At 37.2% G+C, this 27,237-nt stretch overlaps 1 protein-coding gene across 4 annotated transcripts in view; it reads right to left on the reverse strand.

Moving 5' to 3' along the window:
* Positions 1 to 27,237, reverse strand: part of CDK6 (cyclin dependent kinase 6) — a 218,899-nt gene that overhangs the window by 131,599 nt on the left and 60,063 nt on the right. For all 4 annotated transcript variants that reach the window (XM_019729705.2, XM_074340727.1, XM_074340726.1 and 1 more), the window contains exon 3: positions 20,493 to 20,628. In XM_019729705.2, coding sequence (XP_019585264.1) covers positions 20,493 to 20,628 — 136 coding nt within the window. The remainder of the gene's footprint in view (positions 1 to 20,492; positions 20,629 to 27,237) is intronic.

Below are 27,237 nucleotides of genomic sequence, written 5' to 3' on the forward strand. Positions count from 1 at the left end.
TGAGAATGCGATAGATATACATGATTTATAAAGAACAATACTGAGTCATGGTGATAAAACCTTATTGCAACAAGCCATTTTTGAAGAAAAGCAAGACAAAGGAGTGGATTTATGTCATGCTGTGGAAGGTCAGCTTTCCCCCATATCCCAGTCACCTTTTGAGACCTGATGGAACAACTAGAACACCGGCTTTGAAAATCTGACCTGTTACATTTGCAATGTGAATTTCAAGTGCATTCTAATATATTTTTTTCAAGCGCTGCTTTGCTTTTAATTAAGCAGCTCTCACAATATAAAAATGTATCTGGCATAAATGAGGTTTAAAAAAAGGATTTAATTATATTTAATGATAGAGTTTATAATGGGTTATTAAAACTATCCCTAGGTTTTGAGGCAGAGTGTGAATTACCAGTTAAACAACTATAAGGCATATTTCTACAGGGATGTCATATTTGATCATTATAAAAGTCAATAGTAAAAATGACAGCTTGGGAGGCCTTACTATTTTTTACAAAGGAAATAGACACAGAATTATCTATAAAGCACTAAATAAATAAACTCCAGGAGTGGTTTCTGAACTGCTTGGAGGAACAATGTAATATAATAATTCTTTCAAAATACTAAAATTCTATTTCAGTGGTCCCTCACAATCCTCATTTGTTCTCAAATACAAGCATAAAATATTAAGTCGCATAAGAAAAACCACTAAGAAATTTTAAGGTCATGATAAATCTCCTATTTGAGTTGCTAGATTATTACTGGCATTTTACGAAGAACGGGGTGTTTGTCTTAACCAAGTTGGGCTCTAATTCACAATTGTGTTGAAGTTCATGTGTTATTCTCCCAAAATTTGAAAATAAAAAGGGCAGGATCGAAAACAGACTAATATATTCCTTAAAAGTATTCTGCAGAAATAAGGGTATATTCTCCTTAACCCTGAACATAATTTATGACACAATATTCTGTTAAACAAAACACAATATTTGTAATAAATAGCCCATATCTAATGAAAAGCTTTCAATTCTGAATCCTATCACTGACACCAAGGTGTTTAAGCATAATGAAATTTAATGGATCTGTCTTCATTTTGTTTGGGTTTACTTGATACATTCAGAGGATTGTAACAATTAAAATTATAAAAATAAAGTGCCTTAATTTCCCAGAGGGCACGGAAATGCTAAAACATTTATGTAAATAGGACTTATTAAATAGCACTGACAAAGATACATAAATTGTATTTAATCCTATGGATTATGCAAGAGTCACAAAGCTAGCTCCTGGCTGTTTACTTGTGAGAACTTGGGCAAGTCATTAATTAGCTGGTTCTGCCAGCTGCTTCCATCTGTAAAATGAAGACAGTGCTACTTCCCAATTGCATGCGAATGTCCCAGGTCAGCTTTGAAAAGCTTCCCCCAGAATTTAATCTTTTTAAAAATCCAAATCCAATCAAGATATAAATGTACAGGAAATGTTAATTTTCCCTAAACTTGCAGACTAGACAATGTTTTCCAATGGCATCACAGACATTGAACTAGTCATCTGTTCACGAAAATAGTCATGCCTATTGATTCACTAGGCTTGTGTCTACATGAGAGAGAACGCTGAGGGTAAACAGGGGATAAGTTCTGGGGAAAAGAATGCAGTGAGTCATTACAACTAGAAGTGAAATGAAATGCTATACCAAATCCTATTGAAATGTCGGGACTTAAAATGAGAAACTACTTTTTCCCATGAGAACTTGGCAATTCGAATTTTTAATGAGCACTAGGAAAGATTTTCAAGTTCTTAGCTGACATGTTTTAATGCAAGCATCTCCAACGAAATATGTCATTTTATAAAATACAGTCACTATTAATTAATACCAAAACCAAGAGAATTTTTACGGAGTTACATATTATGGACACATGACTACCAAAGCAGCTCTTCACGACTGATGTTATGATTCTGAATACCACAGGCATTAGTAATGATTCAATGCTGACCCATGAAGTTGAAGCCAATGTTGTTTTGTCTCAGTGGTTCATCATTGTTCACAAAATTGGTATTTTCTCTGCTATCCTGTTTCGCATCATCTGGTATTCCTCTGGAGCCCACACAATCTTCAGGTATGTGCTTCAACTAAAGCCTGATCCTGTATGCCAGACCCTGAAATCAGGCCTACGAAACAACACTGAGACAACCATGGTATTTAAACATGGATAATTTAGTTTCTGTATGTTTTCATTTTTAATGAAGAATCTACCTTTATGGTGAATAAATCCACTACTGAACATCAAACTGTGACATTTAAATTAAATTTTATGCTTCAATATTTACCTAAGCTCAAACAGAAGTCAAGTACTGACTATCCCCTAAAATCAGAGATTAGTAACATGAGTAATAGAAAAACTCATACACGGTCTACCCATCTATTGAATGAGGGATTGAGCACATTATTTATGTGGGTTCAAATTTATGTATACTTGACTGATTCTCCTTTGTGACTGACTATATAAAAGATTATAAATACCCAAAGAGATAAATTTTCCAAATCTATATATTATTTTGACAGTAAGAAATACTTTTATGTATTAATTAGCTGTGCGTAAAATTGGACAAGACAATCTTTTAAAATTGGTATCTCTTGCTCTCATAGGACCAACTAAAATGAGTGCATCAAATCTACAGCCTGACGTCATGGCAGAAGTTGACTATGTCCCTTACTGAGGAAAGTCACCTCTACCCGAGATTTGTGGTTCCTTCCGACTCACACCTGTTAACAGGGGAGGGGGGACCCTTTTGCTGCTGCTGTACTAAGTCAGCCCATGGAATGATATAAATAGTTCACCTAGGAAGGAGAGGTTTGCCTTGTGCTTCTGCTTCCCCGTGAGATCTTAGACAAGTCCCTAACCTCCCTGCGTTTCTGATTCCTAATTTACAAAATGAGGGTCTCGGACTAGATAAGGCCATTAGAGGATTGGAATAGCTCTAACATTCATCCTTGACAGTATCTCCAAGCTCTCCTTGGTGATCATGCCGCCTCTTCTTCCGTATAGGAATAGATGAAATCTAGATAATATGGCACATTGCTACTTCTACTCAATTAACCTCATGGCTGCTCTAACCCTCACTGAAAGTTATTTCAAATGGTGTCAGAACTTTCCTCAGTAACATTAAGGAAGAACTCAGTGAAATCCAAATATGATTATTCCTTCCAACGTTTTGTCCGTGGTGCAATCATACAGATGCATACCAGCTCATGTGTCCTGCACTCACCATTACTGATCATTTTCAGAACACCTGTCTGATAAAGAGATACTCATGCCCCCGAGCAAAATGGTATCTTGTCAGAAGAGAAAGTTCCATCTTCACACATATGAACCCAATACCCGTTGGAGTTATTTTTCTCTAGGTTTAATGATTAGTTCAGACAAATAAGTTTCAACAACACAGTTTCACATGAGACTGTCTCATTCATCCATCCCCTTGTACTGGGAATCATTTTCACTAGACAAATAGACCCCAAAATAATGTGCTTACAGAGGTTACTTGGGACTCTATTTGGGTGACAACAGCTTAATCATCTCAAACTTTTAAAAATTTCAGTTTTTGGAAGCCTCTAATTTATTCTGGTTTCTTTTCTTATCTTGGATGGCCTTCCTCCTCTAAAACTGGTCTCATTTCCCAAAGCTCTTGTTCGTGCTTTAAAAACCACTGCAGCTCTTGGGGAAGACGGCCTGACAAAAGTCAGTCAGCAAGATCGATCTCTTTGGAAATGGAAGCCGTCTGGAGCCCACCAATTTTAACGACTTCAGTTTGAACTGAAGAGGAGTTTATTGCCTCTCTAGTCTCCTTCCCTGTGGCAGTAAATCACCAACGATTAAAGGGCCAGTTTTCCCTCACGCTCTTGCCCCTACCACCCTTCTCTGCTCCCAGCAAAAACATAAAAAAAACGCTCCCCAAAGGACAAAACCCGCCACCAAGGCAGCAGCACTGTGGTAATTTCCCAAGGCATTATGATTGATAATGATCAGCAGAGCGTGGGATAATAGCTCCCCTTAATTTACCGGTCCCTTTGAAGGGTTAAAATATGGCAGATGTTGATAGCTGACACTCCTTGCTAACAGGAAAGACACATTGCTGTGGGGCCCACTTATAGGCTTTCCCTTCCCCACAGCTGTCTGTGTAGAGCTAATTGTATCCACTTGTTTAACCTCGGGGAACGTCTGGAGGGGACCCAGTGCCACAAGGGTACCTTTTTTTTTTTTTTAACGGTCATTTCCTCTCTGGTGTAACTTGCATGACAGTATGTGACAAGCAGAAATTAATGGGGACACTGCTGTGCCAATTCCTCCTGAATTGCTGACACTGGCTACAGGCTGCCTGTTTGCCACCCAGCCAAGACCTCACATGAAACATGGCGAGGGGCCCACAGCTCTATTCACCAACAAGCCAGCTGGTCAGTGATGAGAGGAGTCGAAACAATGCGGGGCGCACAAACCAGGAAGAAAATGCTTTACAAACTGCTTCAAACCAAGGAGGTAGCATTTGCTGGGAGTTAATACGCTGGTTTATTTTCCTGAGTGGGAAACTGCAGACTCCTATTTTCCAAAGTACCGTCGATATAAGAAGTATCCCTCTTCCATGGCCTTCTAAGGTCTATAAGTTAGGATAGGAACATCACTCAGGCAAAAAGAAACCACGGAAAATTCATCTCCAAGCAGTCTATTCCAGCAGGCAGCTTCCAGGAAGGCCTAGGAGCCAAGAGGGTATCTCTTGCCTCTAGCTAACTACCATAAGTGCTGCCCAGTTAAAAAATTCTATGCATGGGGTACCTCTTTCACGCTTTCTCTCACATACAAGCACACACACAAAAGAATCTTGAGTTCAAACCCATTAATGTAATTGCATGCAACGTTTTGCAAGATTGAGGAATCTGACCCAACTTTGACAAGATCCACTTTCTCTCAATATAATCAGGAATCAAACTCTGCCGGGGTCACTGAAAATGGTGGTTCTGTTATAGATTAGGCCTTGCTGATTTCAGCTCAGGTGAACAAATAAAGGCACATAATTAAAAAAAAAAAAAAAAAAAAAAAAAAGGAAAAGAAAAAAAAAAGGCACAGCAGAAGATCGCCTAACCATGATCTTGTGTAAGACTCAAAAATCAAGTTAAAAAAAAAGTCAAGTTTAAGGAGAAAAAAATGGAAAGTTGTAATGGGTAAATCACACTGAGAAGCGTTTTTATAACAAATTTGAGAAGTCCCAAGGGCATTTCAAAAAGACACAGCAAAGAGGCTCCTCAATTTAGTGTCTGGGCATAGCACGGGGTGAAATTTTGGTGCCCCTGAAGTAGTGAATATGCTCATAAGAACAATAATTTATTCAATTCACTTTTTCTTCCCTCTGATGTTTTGAAGTGTACTCGTTGATATGAAAATGTAGTCAGTTTCTCAGAAATTTCTTAAAAATTTCTAGGGAATACTCATAGCAACCAGGAAATTCAGTAAGTGAACAATGTGCAAATTTTGGTGTAAGACAGTCATCTCATTTTGGGGTGTGAATAACAGAGGAAGAGAATGCAATAACCTGCAACATTACTGACCCTGGGGGAGAAAGGACGAAACCAGCATTAGAGTGGTGGCCTCAGAATGGCCATTCTTTGGCCACCAAGAGTTAGGGATACGCAGTCTATCTTTCCACCAACAAATGGAAGTAACAAAATTCTCCAACTCACTCTGGTAAGAAGCACAAGGCCAGAGAGGGAATAACATGGTACACATGACCACTTCCACCAGGTAAAGGCTCTGGAAATAACTTTAGTGGATGGGCTGTTATTTCTGTAAATATCATCTGTGAGAGACCTACGGAATTTAGGAAAGGTTTAAATTTCCTATCTCAGAACTGTAACATAGGCCTGGAAAAGGCACAAAAAGAAGAAGTCATGGAAGTGGAAATGCTAATCTCTTAAACATTTCCCAAATATACTAGTATATAATGTTGCCTGAGCCTTTTTTGAATGTTTACTGCCAACAGGATTCCTGATTTCTGATCACAAAGTAATATTTTAATGAAAATTTAAAAACTCCAAATCCGTAAAGTGCTGAGAACAGTGTTGAAATAACAGATCCTTTTTTGCTAAGACCAACGTGGAAATGTTAATAAACAGGAATCCCATTCAACTTCAACCATTCTCTCTCAGGTGACAACTTAGATGGTGTGAACTGGAATCTCTCAGAATTGATTCTTCAAATATTACCGAAGACATGTGCTACCCCGAGCTTTAAGTGCAATGCCCTCAGCTTCCTCAGCAGCTCTGCACCCTACAACCAAGGGTTCTGGCAAGAGGTGTGCTTTGGGGGTGCTTCTTACGTCATATCTCATTAAAATATTACTTGCATTTATGAATTTAGCTTCAGCTTACGTTTCTGAGCTCCCCAATTTTCCCAGACTACAAATATCCAATTTAACAACGCCAGCAGAGTAAAAGAATTCTACATATGGAATTTCATGACACAGATAAATTTATAGAAATGCAAACAGGGGATACTGGTCCTTATGAAAATTGCCTCTCTCAGCTCACATGCCACCTTGTAGTGGTCAAAAGCCGCATGGCTTGTCAAAGGCTATCCAACTGCACACATGTACACTTTAAGAGTTAGGGAACTATGAGCCGTATTTTAAAAGGCAATCGAGCAAGCAGCTGGATAGAACACATTTACAGGCTTCACAGCCCTCCTTGATGCTTCCTTAGGCCTCTTATCAGAACAAGAAGAATAGAGATCTCTGTTATGGCTTTCCTGTGGCAAGTAAAAGACAAGGCGACGATTTTCCAGTCCATTTCCCCTGGCAACATGCTCATCAATCACCAGAGGCTAGGACTTTGTTATTCTGACTGCAAGAAAGAAAGTTCAGTGGTCTCTGTCTGAGTGAAATGGGACTCTCTCCTACTCAACACTTTCGGTTACCATCAAGGGCTTGTTGCCTCCACCTCTGACAGCTTCGGGCTCAAAGGGCTGAGCTGGAGCACAGCAATTTTACCTACCGTGCAGATGGTTCAGTATGGGATAAAAGCTATTTGGAATGTGTTTGGAGATGCCAATTTTCTAAATCCAACAAGGGGACTACCAAAGCTGCGGGTATTTATCTTTCTGTAAACAGTGCATCCTCAGCAGTTTCCATTTACTATCGTCCATACTGGTCTATTTTCATCTTCATACGTTCAAAGGGCCACAATGGGAAGGGACAACAGACTTTAAAGGAAGACAGAAAAAAAAATAAGCTTAACGATAATAAACACACATTCAAATTTCCTTTGTTTGGCATCCCTTTTCCCCTCTTTCCCCTCCTTTAATTTTTGAAGAAAAAGTTAGTAGGTTGTCTGAGTGGATAGTGGAGTTATCTGTGTTATTGTAAGGGCACGTATATGTTGTGAAGATCACTGTTAGTATTTCGAGTCTCGAATTAAATATTTTGTTACTTCAGGACAAATTGGAAAGACATCTGACAGTCCTTCATTAAACTATTCTACATTCACAATATCTTATCTGTTTGTGGGCAACCTCCCTGTACAGGTCAACACAGGTTTGAAAAGAAACATTCCTTTTTTTAACAAAGAATAATGCATACATCCTAAAAAGACATTGCTTAACTGTATTATGTAATTGTTATGAGCTCATTTTTAACAAGAGGACTGAAAGTTGATTTCAAGTAAAAAATATTGAAAATCTAAAGATCATTAAAGAAACCCACACCAGTGCCTGCCACTGTAGTAAAACCAGGCTTGTAACTTTATTCTATATGCAGACATTACCTTAGAAGTTTACAACTCGCCAACAAGTGCTTCTATGTACAATCTAACGAAATTCTTCCATAGCCCAATTATACTATTTAATGGTCAAATGCCAGTAAGATTAGACATACTAACAATTGTGTCAGTCAGTCTTATTAGAAAATCTATCATATTTTTTCCCTAGTCTTTCCATGTTTGCTGTTTTATCAATAGCAGCATCAGTAAATATGTACTAAATGTTTTTTTAATGTCTACGTATTGATTATTTTACAAACTCTCTCCTATTGTGTTGCCTAACAGCAAAGGGAATGATACTAAATTGCTAATTCTTATGTTGGGCTATAAGGAAAAGGTACAGATGTAAGAACTTCAACTTCTCTGTAATAGAGGGGCATTCTCTATAATACGTAGGGAATGTTAAAATGATATTTTGTCAGATTACAAAGATAATGGGTTAAATCATATGAAAAGTCCATTTTGGTAGGGCAAAAGCAGTCGACTACTGGCAATTCATATGGTTTACTGCAGTAGTCGTACACACTCATTTTAGACCAAAAACATAAACAATGGATAATACCACAACAGAGATAGAAAACTATTAGTATTTTAGTATATTTCCTTTTAGTTTTCTATACATGTATTTGAAATGTATTTCACAATTGGGATATTATATATACAGTTTGGATCTCATCTTTTTTGTGCAATTATTCTTCAAAAATGAGTTTTTTTGAAAAATCATTCCATTGAATTCTTATAATTTATTTAATCATCTCCTATCATGGTACATTCTGATTTTTTAATGTAAATTTCTCTGATTATCTGTGAGGTTGAATATTTTCTCCACCTATCTATGTGTATACATGTATTTCTTTGTGAAACTGTTCATGTTCCTGATCCATATATAAATTGAGTAATTTTTTTTCTTATTGGTTTGTAAGAGCTTTTTATATGTTAAGGGTATTAAACCCCTGTCGTAATTTTTCAAGTATTTTATTTGCCTTTAGTTTTAATTTATATTTTAAGATTTTTATAGTATGATCTATGGATTACTTCTTTTATGATAATGCCTATAGTTTTTTTTTTCTTGGAAAGTTCTTCTCTACTCTCAGATCTAATACTTGCTTATTTATTATTCTGTTCATTAAAAAAATTGCAGTCCCCCTCATACACACATACTTTTTGAACTATAAAGTGTTTGGACTTTACACAAAATCATATAAGACAGCACTTGCTTGGTATCCAAAGCTGAAAGTGCTGTCTTCAGCCTCCTAACCAGCACTAAATGTTACTAAATCAGGCCTATTTCTAGCAAAATTTACAAGCAAACTCAGCTGTCTCTTTTCTAAGGAAAATTTCCTGCTGTACAAAGGGTTACCTCTGAACAGTATCTCCATTATTTCACCCATGACTCCATTCCTAATTTTCTGTTTTCTGGCAGCTGCTCTCTAACTTACAAATAATGTGTGTCTTTGTTTAGAGTTCCTTAAAAAAACTGTATATTCTAAATGTGGAAGAAAGTTCAATTTATTTTACTTTGAAACCTGAGAAATCAATAACATGAACCATATGTTAATTATGGAACTTGGTGATAAATAAAGTAAGAAGTCCTGTGAAACTGTGGTGGTGAAAGTGATGGAGTTGAAACAGAAAAGGCAAGAAGTCCTTTCTCTTGGTGTGTGATGCTTTCATAAATCTCTCCGCTTGGGAGGGTACCAAGATGCAGCTCTGTTTCTTAATTCATTCTAATGTAATTTATATTTTACTTTCTTCCCAGTTCCTAAGTGTGTTTATCAAGAGCTACAGCATGGTGAGATGCATATCAAGGGCTGTTAGTATAGTAGCAACATTTATAATAGATGATGTCAAAGACAAAACTTAACCAAAATTTTTTGTCTTTGTACGTCATTTATTTGCATTCATATCGTTTTGCACTGAAGACACGAATCAACCCATCTCTTATATCTAGTTTAAATATTAAAGAACTTCAGGTTTACAAGATAAATTGCTATGGCTAGAGTAATAATCATCACGAGAGAACAAGAGTTGGTAATGTAATTTTTCTGATATTTATACTCAGAATAATCACATACTTTTAATAAAGATGCTTTGGGTGGGGGTTATTGCAGGTACATAAAACTCTCCTTTTTTCCTGGCACCCATTCAATCAATTCTTCTCTTGTTATCACCAACCAACTCCTTCCTTTTTCTTGTACCCCATCCTCCTGACCCAGAATATATTTTCATAGAAGGAATGGGACGGGGGAAGCAGCGGCATCACCTATAGCTTTTACACCATCTTAGTCTCAACAAACACTTCAGGTCTTCAGCTATGGGTGATGGTGAATTTCTCAGTTCCAGGCTTGAACATTAAAGTGTGATATATTAGTGAAACTAAAATGTCGATAAAGAGTAATGCCAAGTGTTCATTCCATACTAACCATATCCATAGAACATCTTACATTGAGGATAACTTTCCAGATCGATCAATACCTGATTGCTCAATGTAGACTTAATTAACCATTAATGCTGCAGTTCCTAAACTTAATTCATAGTGAAACTCCCTATGCCCTGTGGTCCCCAGTTCCCTGCTATGTTCTATTTTAGCTTTCCAATCTAAAAGTGGTATGACTATACTAAAATAGAATGATAAATATTTCTTTGGTTTTGTCCAAGAAAGGAAAAAGGAACGAGTATGGTTAGGGACAACAGAGAGCAATGGTAAATACAAAAATCAACAAAGCTACTAGTTTATATTTGTTAAAGACATAGGACCACAACTGGAAGAAATTCTGAGCCCTCGTGGCTTCTAATGCATGAGCCTCAGGGGGAGTACCTGAATTAATATGTGTGGTCACACTGGTGTCACTGCTAAAAATCCATAACAAACACCATTTAAGGCTCACATAGTTTTGGTTCCTCATCTATAAGACAGGGCTGGGAATTCTGATCAGTTACATTTGGAAGTCTGATAATGGTTTACTAATTTAAGACCACAGAGAACTATGAAAACATAAGTGAAATGAAACAAAAAGCATCTTTCAAAGGTTAAATTATGATGTGTCGTGAACACTTCTTTTTTAAAGACTAGATTTCTGAATGGCTTAATAATTTTTAGGTAGAATTCTCCTGTTCCTAAGCGTCTTCAATTTGTATTAATGAGTTAGCATTTTCCAATAGAAATACATCTTAAGTGCTTTTAGAACAAGTGTATGTACAGGTGACTTCATCTGGTCTTAGATTAGAGCCTTCTGAATGGCCGGGGTTACCTGTGCACAGGCAACCATCTCAGAATGGAAGGGAAGTGTTTCCATTTCCTAGTCATGTCATATGTCCCACTGCAGGAGAGTATTTTTTAAACTGTAGTGTCAAAAAGCATCATCAGAGGGTACTTATTAGAAACTCCCTCCTGGGATTATGTGTGGGACTGGGGAATGATTTAGGGCAGGGCTGCCATGTGAAATGAGCACCCCAGTCGGTGGTCCATAGATGATTCACTGACCACACTTGGAGAAACAGAAGATCACATTTACCTAATGTCACTAACCCTTTATTAGGCAGTAACTCATTTTTGCAACATTTGTTGAGTCTAGCCTATTTTTCAGGCATCCAAATTAAGCTTACTGTTGTATGATAGTGGCCAGAGTTTTCAGAGATTAGATTTACACTTGATTATTTCTGATATTCAAGGAATTCTCTTTTCCTTCCTGACACTTCAAGTGTCACAGTGTGCAGAGGCTTGGCGATAAAGCCCTGATTTAGATATAGGAATCCAAATTCAAGTCAAACTCTCCTCTGATTTTCCAGTGGATTCAACCTTTTTTGGAGAATTTTGCTCTTGAGAGTGATAATGAGGAAGAGGAAGAGCAGAGTGATAGTAATCCCAACACATATTTCATATGCTGGAGATATCTCTCATGATTGCCAAAGTTTTATTACAAACTATTAGTAAAAGCACTTACTAATTCAACAAATATTTACTAGAACCAGTACTGATTTCCTTAAGTGCAATGAAAAGGATTGATTAATCCTTTCCACCTTTCTTAGGAATGAGAAATAAGATACTATCTTAGATAACTGATGGATACCTTCTCTACATGCCTTTAACAGATTTAAAATGTAGTGACTGCAAATTATTAGCAATTGCCCTGGTAGAATGGTGTTTTCTTAACTTCCAAACTCCACAATACATAAAGGTATCTGAAACTTATGGACAAGAATGATAAAAATACAAACGAATAAATATTGGAGAGTATTGTCAATTAGATTTTTTAAAAAAGAAACTTAACTCTTTGAAGCTGCTACTTCTCATGGTGGATATAGGGAAATTGGCATACAATGGTGAATATATACAAACTTATGTTTAAATTTTTAAAAAATGTGTAACTAACCTAATTATCTTTTAGATATATACCCCTAAGAGATGAGAATGGGGTCTAAAATTCATAGCTTCGGTCAATTTCTTCACTGGACTTGGTTTCCCATCCTTTGTATAAAACGTATTTAAAACAGTCCAACACTGAAAGAGAACAATTTCTGCAATTTTGTTAAGTCAGTACAATAAAAGAGAAAATGCTGCACAGCTTTAATGGAGATCAGTTATTGCTTTTAGACTGTATCTAAACCAAACCAACCAAGGAAATTCTTAGTTACAACGTGGATAATCCCACGGTTTCCCTGCCCACCATCAAGAACTGAATGTGGTGAGACAAGAGGATGTGTTGATATATGACATACCCTCAGCTTATTTTTCTAGTGTGTGTGTGTGTCTGTGTGTGTGTGTGTGTGTGTGTGTGTGTAGTGCCAAAAAATGTACACATTTTAAGAAAAGAAAAAACTGTATTAAAATTGTAGTATGCAATATATACCGATAACACAAGATGAATACAAGTCATGTATATACAGTTTTTTGGCACCCCTGGCATCTCCGGTATACATGACATAAAATCTATCCTTGAAAAAGTATAACGGGAATATTGATGCCTATATTTCAGTTAATTAGAAGGTTAATAGGGTAAGACCTAGTATAGTTACCAACACTTGTTTACTGAGGTTCCCTGATATTTCAGGCAGTATGCCAGTACTAGGGATACTGCAACAAACTAGAGGTCTGACTTCAAAGCTCTTACTGTCTTCTAGTTGGTAAACAACAAACATAAGAAATTACTTTCAGCTCAGTCGCATGAGGAAGATAATATAGGACAATTGTGATGTAATGGGGCAAACCGTCATTAGATGTGGCGCTTTAGCTGAGGTGGTCAAAAAAGGAATTATGAAAATATGACATGCGTTGGGGCTAGAATGGTAAGAAATAGAATCCTCCTTGTGGGGCTTGGGAGGCAGAGGTGTGGAACATTCCAATGAACAGGAAGTACACACACTCTGAGCTGGAGACATGTAGGAAGAATAGAAAGAAAGCGGGTGTGGCTGAAGAACAGTGAACCAGGAGAAGGGTGGAGACAGACTAGAGTCTGGAGGGTGTAGGAAGAAAGAGCACCAGATCACGTAGGACTTTTGATTTTATTCTATAGGTCATAGGTTGGCAACCACTGGAGAAAAGTTTTCATTAGGGAAATAACACTTCTATTTATGTTTTAATACAGTCCCTCTAGTTGTTATGCAGAGGATGATGGAAAAAGGGGCAGAAGAGGAAGCAGCATATTGAGTTAGGAAGCTGGTTTGATGGGTTGGACTAGAACTTTAGCAGTGAAGATACTGAGAAGTAGTTGGACTGGGGATATCTTTGGAGGGGGAAGGTAAATCACAAGTACTTGCAAATGGATTGGATGGAGATTGTGAAGAAAAACAAGAAACCAAGGATGATGCCTAGGTTTGAGGCTCAAACAACTGGGCAGATGGGGAAAGCTTGAGGTCGGGAGAAGATTCTTGGTCAATGTTTGATGAAAAGGTATCAAATGGCTGGCTGACCACAATGCATTTAGAGTGGGGAGGAGAGGTCTGGCTGGAGAATAAATGATATATGAAGATTCTGGACTAAATGATATCACCTGGCCAGAGAATGTAGACAGGGAAGAGAACAGGGCTGTGGGTAAAGCCTGGGATATTCCAACATTTAGAGGAAAAGAGCCAGAAAGGAGACTGTAACCAAGAAGTTTACGCACATGCTAAACTTAACTGAGGAATATGCGTCTTCTATGCAGGCCGTCCCTCTGCTATCCGTCACAATAGTGGTACAGACTGGATACATACTGCCTGTAACCTTTTAATGGGCTCTATCAACAGATTCAGTGCCGAAGGTGAGGAACCATTTTCTAAAGAAATTCCAACTTACCTGTTATTAGCTTCGTCAATGTGTCATTTGCTGATTTTAGTGAGTCAGCATTTGTTTTAGTGAGTCAGTCTTGCAGAACCTTTAGAAAACACTTTTTTTTTAAACTCATATTTCCTGTTAGAAAAACAAAAAACAAAAACCACCAAACCTCCAAATAGCTGTTATAGTATCCTTTTAGATAATTATGTATTTGCATAAGTCTGTCCTCTTTCTCCCGATATTTTCAGCTACTACAAGGGCCTGTGAAAGTGCTTAAGGATTTGCTACTAGGACAGTCCTCTAAATCTAGATTATCTAAAAAATCCTCCCTGAAGCAGTTCCTTGAGTTATGGAAAGTTACAACAGTTGTAGCTCACTCATCCTACATTTCCCCTGAAACTCAGCGTGGACTCACTTCCTTCGTATCATTCTCTCCCATGTGAGTCAATGGCCAATTACTGGAACTACTTTGATTTAACTAACTAGTCTCCGACAGGCTGCTTAACTTTTGCTTAGCAATACATCTGATGTTCCTTTTAAAAAAATCCTCCCAAATTCTGTGTGTGTGTGTGTGTGTGTGTGTGTGTACACATACACAGGTAAGGGTGTGGATGAGGGTGTTTGGTTGGAAAAAACATTTCCTTTGAGTCAAAAGGCTATATTTGATGCTGACTTTTCACAGAGAAAAACTGTAATATAGATTACATTCCTGATACAAGTTTCGATGCCTGCTTTTTTTTTTTTTTTTAAAGCAGAATGCCTCTAAGCACGATAGTTAAATACTATAAATACTACAAATAATGTGCCTTTTATAAGGCATAATAAGGGTCTAGAATGTGTGTAAATCGATTAGGTAAAACATTATAATAACGAATCTTACAAAATGCTCCGTTAATGTGGAACGTTAGTGGAACTAAAAGGAAGACTCTTAGGTCTGAGGTTGGAGAGAGCCTACAGCCAGAGAAGGGGAAGCTGCGGCAGAGAAACGGCAGACCCTAAGAAAGCTGTGTGTGTGTGTGTGTGTGTGTGTGTGTGTGTGTGTGTGTGTGTGACAGAGAGAGAGAGAGAGAGAGAGAGAGAGGAAGAGAGACAGTCGCAGTGATGAAGATGGTGGTGGGTAGAGGAGGAGACACTGATGGGTAAGGGTGTGGGGAACATAGGATCTTGAGTACCAAGAAAAAAATAAACTGGGAAACCACACTGGCCAGCTACAAGCTCTACGAGACCAACTGTACTATAGGAGTGAATTATTGGAAGTCAAACTGCTATAAGTTGAGGCCCATCTGAGAGTAAAAATCAGACTGACCTATGAGACATCCTTTGCATCAGACGTACTGTTATTGTAACGTCTCACATTGCTTATTAAAATTAATTTTATTAAACAGTCCTCTCAGGCATCTTTCACATACAAGTAAGCATGTTATTTTAAAATTATTTCATGTTACTATGAAAAGCAGTGTGCATTAAGTAGCAGAAGAGACGTGCACATGTGCACGTGCTTTAAAACCATGGTCTCTTCAATTAGTCCAGCCATGATAGGAGATTGAAAAAAAATTCCTTCCAGGATCCTTATCATTATTGTGGAGTATTTGTTCTTTGAATTTCTTGCCATGTTTTTAAGATCACTTTATTATGCAACATCTGCTCTGAATTTCAAATGTGATAAACAGAGTATGAGTGTCAGTGGCAGATGGCTAATGACCAGAAGCCACAGGGCATTCAAGCCTGCCTTGTTTTCAGAGTAGCGATATTTTCATGTTAATTTGCTCTGTGTCCTGCAAAGATGAGACAAATCACCTGCTCATAATTCAGGCAAAGTGGAGACCACCAGAAGCTGAGAGGGGCCATGGCTTGATTCCTTTAGGAATGAGAGGAGGGAAGGCTCTGGGAGCCTTTCCTCATCTGCAGTACAGGGGACAAGTCAGTCACTTTGCATTATGTCAGCTTGAGAAAGATGAATCAGCCCTGGGCATCCCATACTGACACCAGAGCCACTGTTTACTGCAAGCAGATATTATTCATGAAAACAGATATTTCCCAGAGGCAGAAAACAGGTGCTATTAAGAGTATATGTCAGTCTCTGAAGTCTGGGTTTTGTAAAATAAACCTAATAGTATGCTTTATCTCCTACTGAAACTATTACAACCAACAGAAATCTCTAGGAAACATTCAACTGAAGATAAAACGAAATGTAATTCACAGAGAAAATGACCCACACAGACACACAAACTTTGAGCTTTTTTGGCCTTCTCAAGCCCTATAGAATTCATTTGTCATAGAGATACATAAATAAAATAGAATTTTTATTCCAAGATTGAGTCATCCAAAGAGGCCATATGGTCTTGAGCTAAAAGAACCTTGTCCTGTTTTGGAGAGACAGTTGATCTTCTTTTTGTGTGACTTTTCAGTGCCTTTGAATTTCTACTTGTGAAGTTATATTGCCAATTGCATCAAACATGTTACATTCACAGAATGTCCAAAGAATGATACCAGGTTCTCATAGTTTATAAAATGAGAAGCCAGGTCATGTACTAGGAAATATAATATAAAGGGAGGCCTAAGTACCACATTTTAGTTCAGTAAAACAGGGCATTACATTTTGAAAGCATGGAAAGCATAAGATTGTACACAGGAGTCTCTTTCCATATATATCCCACCATATATGTGTAGTTCTTTTTCTGGGTTACGAATGACGAAGGAAGAAGGTGAGGGAATGTTCTTCCCGATCTTTTCTTATTGGTTGGCAGATAAAGGCATGAAAGACAAAAAATAACAATCTGAAAAGCCTGTTTTTTTCTCGTAAATCTCCATAAACAGAAGGTACTAGGTAAGCACAGACTCAAAATTTATCATGAACCCTAAAAGAAAAAAATATGACAATCATTAAGGTGTCAACTACTGAATCATTAAGGCTTAGAAGGCCAAGAAGACAGTATGAAATCTCAAACGATCAAATAAAAATTAAATAAAGACAGCACCAAATTCCTTCATAATTAAGTAGATCAAAAAATAACTCCTGAGTTAGAAAGAAGACAGCAAGATATGGTAATGATAAGCCTATGAAGCAAAATATGATATTTATTGACTTCACAGTAGAGCAGGCAATAGACTTCTTTATGAAAACGTCACCATCAACATGAATGGATACACCTTAGGACATCAAGAAAAGAGCTTCAAGAATGTGATGAAAACCTCATGATGAAGTATGAATAAGATGTATCTGTTTATGTTTCTTTTTAGAATAAGGTAGATTTTAAAATATTGGAAAGGACCACTTATACTTTTATCTTATTCTCATGAGCCTCTCAATAACAATTTTCAGTTCAATACTATCCCCTTAACTCACTTTATCAAAGTCTGACATGAGCACTATGCAATAATTACAAAATTTCCCTCTGAGTTCACCCAACTATCAACCTTCACAAAAACTTAGGGATTCAGGGGATGGTTTTGTGCCTTAAACAAACAAACAAACAAATGGTATTTAAGTGCATTCAAAAAACTGTAATATGATATAAATAAACTGGGAAAATAAGCCCATTAAGGGGTTATTAGAAAACAAACAGGTTTGATGAAAATGGTATTGAACACAGAAATTTTACTCCTATAATATCTAGTCAAGAGACCACCGAGCACCCCAGTTTTATCCAACCTCTGCCCACCAGTGTAATTTATGTCCTGAATGAGCACTAGAATATCTGGAATTTAAGTGGGCTGACAGGGAACCAGTGCCACAGTAAACACAGTGGGAGACACACAAGTGGTTGAGGAAAATTCCCTTAGCCTACGCAATCCTGTTGGCGGTCTTCCCTTGATTTTCTACTTTACATATATTTCTTGTCAAACTATTTTACATATTTATAATATTTTGCAACATGGCATGTTCTGATACATATCAGACAATGTCAATAATATCTATGATTTTTAAAAACACTTTAGAAGATATTTTGGGATCATAATGCAAAAAATCTGCTATAGATTGTGCTTATGGACAAATAGGTTTTTGTTTTTGTTTTTTCACTTGCAAATACCCCCCAACCTATTTAACTATAGAGAACGTGTACTATATGTTTCTGTGTGCCCTTACCTCTTCCCTGATACTCTAAGGTCCTGGAACCTATGTTCATGACTAATTTAATTCTGGGTCTCCAAAGTGCCTAGCACAGAACTCTCCCTGTACATGGTCAATTAATATTTGCACAAGTATATGCAGAAAAACTCATTACAATAAAACATTCTATCTAAAGAATCCAATCTATGTTCTCAATAGGTTGTTCACCATATGACATTCTCTTGATACAGTTGTTGAGGCTTCTCACAAATGAAGTCTATGTAATAATGAAATATTTGTTCTCCAGTTATGTGTTTCAATTAACCAGAACTTCAACTAGCCGCAACCTCCTCCCTAGCAGATGTTTATCCTGCATACCAATTCTTAAAAAGAAATCAATCCCAGAAACCATGTAAGTAGTTATTAAAAATATATATTGTATCAATTATATATTCAGCTTAAAACTGTCCACTGGATAGTATTCTAATGCTTTTCAATGATTATTCATGTTTTCAGTAATGACCTTAAAGGATCACAAATGCTCAAATTACCAGAAAAACAAACAAACAAAACCAAAAAAAAACAAGCAAAAAAAAAAAAAAAAAAACCTCCTTAATATTTAATAAGGAAGAAAAGTAGATTAGCATAGTTCAGAAAATGTTTAAAAATTAAGAATGAAGATAAAAAGGGAGAGAAAAAGTGCTCAAGTGCTTCAAGACAAATGAGATTACATCCAGCTGTAAAAGTTGATCAAATGATATTTGGGGTGAGCCTTGGAATTTTAAGCAGATGGTTATGGGCGGGGGGAGCAAAGAAATGGCAATGAGAAGGAGAGCCACAGAAGCAGGAAATTATGAGCCACACTAAGAGAATGGGGATTAGTCCAATTTGGTCAGAAAATAAGAGCTCATGAAAACGGGCTATGCCCCTGCATGCTGAACATGGGGTTTTGGTCAAACTCATAAAGGAGAGAACTGAAGCCATAGGACTGGAACAGAATTTCAGAGGGAAAGGGGTGAAGAGATAGAGCAGATAATTAGGAATACCTATACTTAAAGGGATTTAATGTCCTTGAAACTGTTCAGGAAGAAATGAGACCATTACTGAGCACCATTTTTTTTTTTAATAAATTTTTTTTATGAAAGGCAGATGGGAGAAAATAAATTCTATATTAGTCTAAAACCAAAGGAATAAATCATTAAATATGTCAAGTTCTAAATGTGTCAGTATCTGGGAATACCACCTCGCCACTATCACTAAAAGACATTTCTTGCTGTGTTCAGAAGATAAACTATTTTCAGTTATTCACTCCCTATCTAAAATGATGCTGAATTCTTTAAAATATTTTTTTAATTTTTCAATTACCGTTGACATTCAATATTATTTTTATATTAACTTGAGGTGTATAACATAGTGGTTAGACATTTACATAATTAACAAAGTGATCCCCTGATAAGTCTAGTACCAACCTGGCACTATACACAGTTATTACTGTTTTCTTGACTATATTTCCTAGGATGTATTTTATATCCCTGACTATTCTGTAAATACCAGTTTGTATTTTTTAACCCTTTTAACTTTTTCACCTGCTCCTCAACTTCCCCTCCCACCCGGCAATGGATGCTGAATTCTATAACTCATTTCTAAACAGTGAATTGATAAGGTAAGGAGTGTGTTTAATTAAGTCACCTAATTCACAAAACAAAAGGGTCTTCATGAAGACCTGCACATAATGTGCATAGATCTAAAAGATCCAGTGGGAAGTTCAATTAAGCAAAATGGAATTAAGATCAACAAGACTTTATAAGTAGCTTTTTCCATGAGACTTAAAAGAAGAAAGAACTCCTAGGAAGTACGCTGTATCTAGCTTGCTGACCTCTAAGGAGTTCAAGTCGTCTTTGAATCCCAGGAGTTTGGGATGGTACCTGGCATTTAGGCTTTCTATGTTTTATGAATGAGAAAAAATGGAGAAAGGGCCTAATAATCAGTATTTCACACTTACATAGCATAGATATGTCCTGCAGCCAGTATACAATTATAATATTCAATGTGCTCATGAATGTTTCAAATTATATCTCTCAGAGTTCATGAACCATCAGAAAAAGACTGAGCTATATTTACACTATACTTTACAGATTAGAGCTAGATAATGTACAAATAGATGTTTTTCAATAAATGTATTAGAACTAAAGGATTTTCCCACTGTGTCCTAAGATTAATGAACTAGAAGATATCTTATTCTGTAAACATCCCACTTAGTTGTATTGGGTATATCTATATATATTGACTTCCAAAAGCTTTAATTCTATCAATTTGCATAAGGAAAGAATGCCATTGCTTAATAGACTATAACAGTGTGACTGTTTGACCAGTCACACTGGTAGAAAGATGATTCTTAGTACCTTTATGGTTTCCGTGGGCACTCCAGGCTCTGGAACTTTATCCAAATAAGTGGTCAAGTCTTGATCAACATGTTCAAATACTAATGTTAGTTTGGTTTCTCTGTCTGTTCGTGACACTGTGCACACATCAAATAACCTAAAAGAAAGAAAGAAAGAGATATTAAGTAGGTGGCAATAAGCCAAGAAGTAACCTGTATGTCTTACACATAACCTTCAATCTGATTAAACAGAGGAGAAAAAGGCAAATGTTGATCATGTGATAATATGTCAGAATACCTAAAGGGATATGACACTTTAATATCAATATGAGAATTTCCGGTCAAGATGTCAGAGTAGGTAAACCCTGTGCTTGCCTCCTCTCACAATCACATCAAAATTACAACTACACTAAAAAAGAACCATCAACGAGAATCGCCTGAAGTCTAGTTGAACAGAAGTCCTATAACTAAGGACATACAGACGAAGCCACATGGAGACTGGTAGGAGCGTCAGAGATGCAGAAAGGCTGGTTCCACACCCGCGTGTCGCAGTTAAAAATCTGGAGGGCTATCTCAGCTGTGGAGGTCCCCTCCCCTGGAGGAGTGAGGGGTTCCAGCCTCACACCAGGCTCCCTAGCCCAGGGTTTCAGTGAGGAAAAGAGAAGTCCCCACAACTTTTGGCTGTGAAAACCAGTGGAGATTATGGCTGAGCGAGATGGAAGGCAGCTAGAGTCCCAGGTACTCCTCTTAAAAGGCCCGTGCACAAACTTACTGACTGATGGACTCTCTTGCTCTGAGCTCCAGTGTTGAGGTAGCAGCTCGAAAACTGCCAGGGACATACGAGGAGGAACTAAATTGTCTAGCTTCACAGTGAGGGCTGGAGCGGCAGCTTTCTCCCAGACAGAAGTGCTGGTAGAAGGCACTGTTCCTTTGTTGAGACCTTCCATCTCCTACCATGCTGGTTTAGGCGAGCACCATATATGAGTATCTATCAACTTAGCTGACACTGTTTGCCCTGCCCTAGTGATTTCCTGAGAACCCAACCCCATCCAACTCTCAGGCCTACTGAAGCAACTCCCAGTGGCTTCCGCATACAAGTAGCTTATCTTGGCTTGTGCTATGGATTTTCCTAAAATCTCTCAAAGATTCACAAACCCCAAACAAGCAGCATCTAGCCTCACTGTGACCCATAACTCTTGCTAAGCAGCCCAAAGCCTGTCACTAGTGGCCGAGGACTTTGTTCACAGCTTAGCCCCTCCTAGAAACCTCCGAACCCCATGCGGGCAGTGGCTATCTGTGGATTGCTTTGTGGCTCATGCCAGGTGGCCCCAGGCAGGGCACAAGCTGCAGCCAAAGAGCAGACTGGGCAGGCACCAGAGCCCTGCTAAAGAAATCCTGCTCTGTAGGGTCAGCCCCTGCACAGCAGCTCCTCCACTGCAGTCACAGCCAGTCCTCACCAATCAGCCTGAGGGTCAATCCCTTCCACCGATGTGCAAACATCAACCAAGACTCAACTACAACAGGAGGGCACACACAATCCACACAAGGGACACACCTGGAGTACCTGGCTCAGGTGATAAGGGAAACTGCACCACTGGGCCCCACAGGACACCTACTATATTAAGGCCACTCTATTAGTACTGGGAGACATAGCACCTCTACCTAGTACACAGAAACAGACACAGGGAGGCAGCCAAAAAGGGGAAACAAAGAAATGAAAGAACAGGAGAGAGCAAAGCTCCAGAAAAAGAACAAAACAAAATGGAGATAAGCAATTGACCAGATTCAGAGATCAAAACACTGGTTATAAGGCCACTCAATGATCTCAGTGAGAACTTCAACAAAGAGATAGGAAACACAATAATGGAGATAGAAAACATAAAAAAGAATCAATCAAAAATGAAGACTAGAATAACTGAAATGAAGAATACATTACAGGGAATCAACAGCAGATTAGATGAAGCAGAGGGTCGAATCAGTGATTTAGAAGATAAGGTAGCAGAAAACACCTAATTGGAACAGCAAAAAGAAAAAAAATGAATCCAAAGAAATGAGGATAGTTTAAGGGGCTTCTGGGACAACATCAAGCATGCCAACATTAGCAACATAAGGATACCAAAAAAATAGAAAGAGCAAGTAATTGAAAATCTGTTTGAAGAAATAATGATGGAAAACTTTCTTAACCTGGTGAAGGAAATAGACATACAACCCCAGGGAAGCATAGAGTCCCAAACAAAATGAACCCAAACAGGCCCACATCATGACACATCATACTGAAAATGCCAAAGGTGAAAGACAAAGAGAGAATCTTAACAGCAGCAAGAGAAAAAGCAGTTAGTTACCTACAAGGGAATTTCCATAAGACTGTCAGGTGATTTATCAACAGAAACTTTGTAGGCCGGAAGACATTGGCACGAAATATTCAAAATGATGAAAAGAAGGATCTACAACCAAGATTACTCTGCCCCCCAAGACTATCATTTAGAATCGAAGGACAGATAAAAAGCTTTCCAGACAAGAAAAAGCTAAAGGAATTCATCATCATTAAACCAGTATTATAAAAAATGTTAAAGAGACTTCTTTAAGAAGAAAAAATATGAATAATAAAATGGCAACAACTATATATCTATCAACAATTACTTTAAATGCGAGTGGATTAATTGCTCCAATCAAAAGACATGGTGGCTGAAGGGATAAAAAACAAGATCCTTACATATGCTGCCTACACTTCACGTTGAAGACACTCAGACTGAAAGTAAAGGGATGGAAAAAGACATTTCATGAAAATGGAAACAAAAAGAAAGCTGGGGTAGCAATACTTATACCAGATTTTAAAACAAAAGCTATAATAAGAGACAAAGAAGGATCCAGCAATCCCACTTCTGAGTATTTATCCAAAGAAACCCAAAACACTACTTCAAAGGGACATGTGCATTATGCTCATTACAACATTATTTACAACAGCCAAGATATGGAGGCAACCTGGTTGTCCATCAATGGATGACTGGATAAAGAAGAGGTGGTATATATATACAATGGAATATTACTCAGCCACAAAAAATAATGAAATCTTGCCATCTGCAACAACATGGATGGATCTAGAGGATATTGTGCTGAGTGGAGTAAGTCAGAGAGAGAAAGACAAATGCCATGATTTCACTTACATGTGGAATGTAAAGAACAAAACAAAACAGAAACAAACTCATAGATACGAGAACAAACTGATGGTTGCCAGATGGGAAGAGGGTTGGGGGACAAGTGAAAAAGAGAAAGGGATTAAGAAGTACAAACTGGTAGTTACAAAACAGTCAAGGAGATATAGGGTACAGCATAAGGAATACAGTCAATAATAATGTAATAACTATGTATGGGTCAGATGGTTACTAGATTTATCGGGGTGATCACCTCGTAAGTTATACAAACGTCTAATCACTATGTTGTACACCTGAAACTAATATAATATTGCATATTAACTGTAATTGAAAAATAAAAAGAATATTTAAAAAATATCAATGTGAAAGTTCAGGAGAGGAGCACTTGGTTAAGTGGTGACAAAATGCATAGGAGCAAAGAGAAAGCAACATAGCTGGAGCATGAGAACATCTGCTTGGAGAGTTTCCTTAGTTAAGATCTTAGGTAGAACGTGCTGATGGAGATAGTTCCAAAACTGCAGCCTAGGAAGTAGATGGTGCTTCTCAATTCACAGTTCCAGAATTATTAAAGAGACAGATTGAGCATTCTTTGGAGATGTGGACACTGCAATGAAGTTTTCTTTTTCCTGGAATTTAAATCAGGCCTGTGAAAATAAGTATGATAAAATATGGAGAAATTTCTTTCTTTCTTTCTTTCTTTCTTTCTTTCTTTCTTTCTTTCTTTCTTTCTTTCTTTCTTTCTTTCTTTTTTTTTTGGTAAAAGAACCTTCTCATCCTGATAAATCATGTAATTTTCCTGGAAAGGGCATAAATTCTTAGTTTTAAAATTCCGAATGTCATGCTAATCAAACTGTGAAATTTAAACTTTCTTCTGGTGGTGGTGGGAAAAACTGCATTGGTAAACTCTATCACTTTTAAATGGTAAAGACAGACTAACAAATGTAATAATTAAGTTTGGATGGATGAATTCAGTATCTTCTATTAAATCCTACAACTAATACAATATTTAAGTTTTAAAAACAAAGCCTTTAGTAGTAAAAAAAATTTCAGGCCAAAGGACAAATTTTCCTTTGATTTCAACCATACATAGCACACTATTTGGTACATGAGATGTTCACCAAACGTTTGAAAAATTAAACAAACCCTTATAAACAAGCTGTAAGTAAATTTCTTGATGAGAATATAATATAAATACTAGGAAAAGCAACAAAGGAACAAGACAAAGAAACAAAAACTCATAGACACAGACAATAGTTCAGTGGTTACCAGAGGGTAAGGGAGAGAGGGGGAATAGTAGAAGAGAGTAAAAGGGAGTCAAATATATGGTGATGGAGGAGAACTGACTCTGGGTGGTGAACACACAATGATATATAGATGAAGTGTACAATGTGTATCACAGAATTGTACACCTCAAACATATGTAACTTGAGTAACCATTGTCACTCCAATAAACTTTAATTTTAAAAACTACTAAGAAAAGGCTAATAAAACGCTATTCATATTATTTTCTTTCATTTTACAAAGTTTAATAACACTCTTTTCAAATAGACTAACTATAAATGCGCAAATAACCCAATTACTAAAATGCAGGCCTGACTCTCACTTATCCACTTTGTATATTACCATGATTACACTTGCAATGCCTAGATGGTTCGCCACGCCACGCCACAGCATTTCTGGGCTATACGGGCCCCACAATATTTGGTACTTCTCTGTGAATCTAAATGAAACTTTAAAAGAAACTAAAGAACACTATAATTAAGTTAAATCTGGTGGGGTGAACACCACCACCACCAACCACACAGACTTCACAGCCAGATCCAAACTACTTTTTAATTATGGGCAGTTTGGGGTGAGTTCTACAACTCCATTACAATCAATTAAGATCAACTGCATTTCTTCTTCACATTTATTTACTTCCAAATATTCTGAGTGCTAAAGTTTTAATCATCTATTTCCAAAGTTAATTTTTTTAAATTTTAAAGTCTTCTAATGTTGCTAATGTGACTTACTGTGAAAAATTATTCTGCTAAAGTAAAGACACCTAATTAGTAAATTTATTAAAGATAGTACCATATATTCTGAGTGCCATACTATGAAAAATATGATTGCTATTATGCATGGATTTGATGCCTGGGATGTTTATCAAAACAACTCTTTCAATTTGGTAATTTGAGTTAACTCCCATTTATTCATAGGTTCCTGTGAACCATTTTCTTTCCACTAAATCCACAAAGTTTGATAAGCTTCACTTTTTTCTTCCTTTTGAAGAAAAAGGAGTTCCACAATCACCAAGCTTCTTTCTATCTCTGTTGCTTCTATTTTTGTAATAAAACAAAACAGCAATAAATTAAAAATGGTATGTACTAAAATCAAGCACAAACACAGGAACTGCACCATTAGTTGTGCTTCTTAAACATTACTTTAAAATGTTTTCCATTATTATTAATACAGTTCCTTAATGAAAAAAATACAGTGCTTATCACTGCCTCGGGTAAAGAAGTGCAATAGTAACTCCAGTTCTTTTTGCACTTAGAGTTTGCAATATACAAGACATTTTAGTAATTTCTAAAAGGAAAACAAAATTTTGACGGGGACATAATTGGAGAATGAAGTGATCATAAAATACTGCTGAATCAATGTCACCTGCTCTCAGACCGTTGTTAGTTACCTAACAGCCGCGGCAGTATGCTATGTTGCTTCATCTCATGAAACCGTTTTCAAACACTCTTTGTATGACACAACTCAAGAACAGCATCTAATCCACCCAAGCTATTTTCCTCAAAGTTAGATCACTCTCTTCAAAATATTAAGACTCACTGATGCCACCTGTAGCAACTGGACTCCACCTGAGATATGCAAAGATGAGCTCACCGAAGCCAATGCTAATTGCACTAAATATTAAACCATTTTGAGAAAAGGCCCTAATTTTCATTGGTAAGTTTTAAAAAGGGGAATTTTTAAAGAGATGTGTCACAGTGCACAGAGTAGAGCATCCTTGTATGAATTTTAATGTACATAATCATATATTCTTTAGGCTACAGAAAGAATGGTGTTAGGTAGAAGTGACTCATGCTGGTTCAAGGAGATCATGCTTTTTCTTTTTCTAAGGTGCCATTATTCATTTCACCTGGGAAATGGAGTGTATTACATTCTCCTCCAAAATTCACAAGGGTCATCAAGGGAAGTGAAAGTCCTAGGAGGACCCTTTATGATGCTCAACGCTGGGTATCAACATCCTATGGACCCAGTACTCCACAGAAGACATTTTGGGAAATATTGCTCTACACGAAAACATGAACTTTCGTCTGACTTAATTATTTAGTGAACACTAGCACCGTAAAAATTAAGGTATATTACTCATAAAGGGTAGGAAATGCATTCTGAGTCAAAAGTAATAAATATGAATCTTAAGAATTTTAGGACAGAATATGCATGATGCTTTTTTATCTACAATGACTCCCTCTGGAATTACCCCAAATCAAATAACAGTCACTCTGGTGGGCAACAAAGAGACGACAGACGCAAGTCTCACCTAAAGTAACGGAGCTCCACAAGAACTGGAATCCCTGATATTTGGCAGGAGGTTAACAATCTGTAATATATTTATATAAA

The sequence above is a fragment of the Rhinolophus sinicus genome, linkage group LG09 (genome assembly GCF_036562045.2).
Source record: "Rhinolophus sinicus isolate RSC01 linkage group LG09, ASM3656204v1, whole genome shotgun sequence".
Taxonomy (NCBI): domain Eukaryota; kingdom Metazoa; phylum Chordata; class Mammalia; order Chiroptera; family Rhinolophidae; genus Rhinolophus; species Rhinolophus sinicus.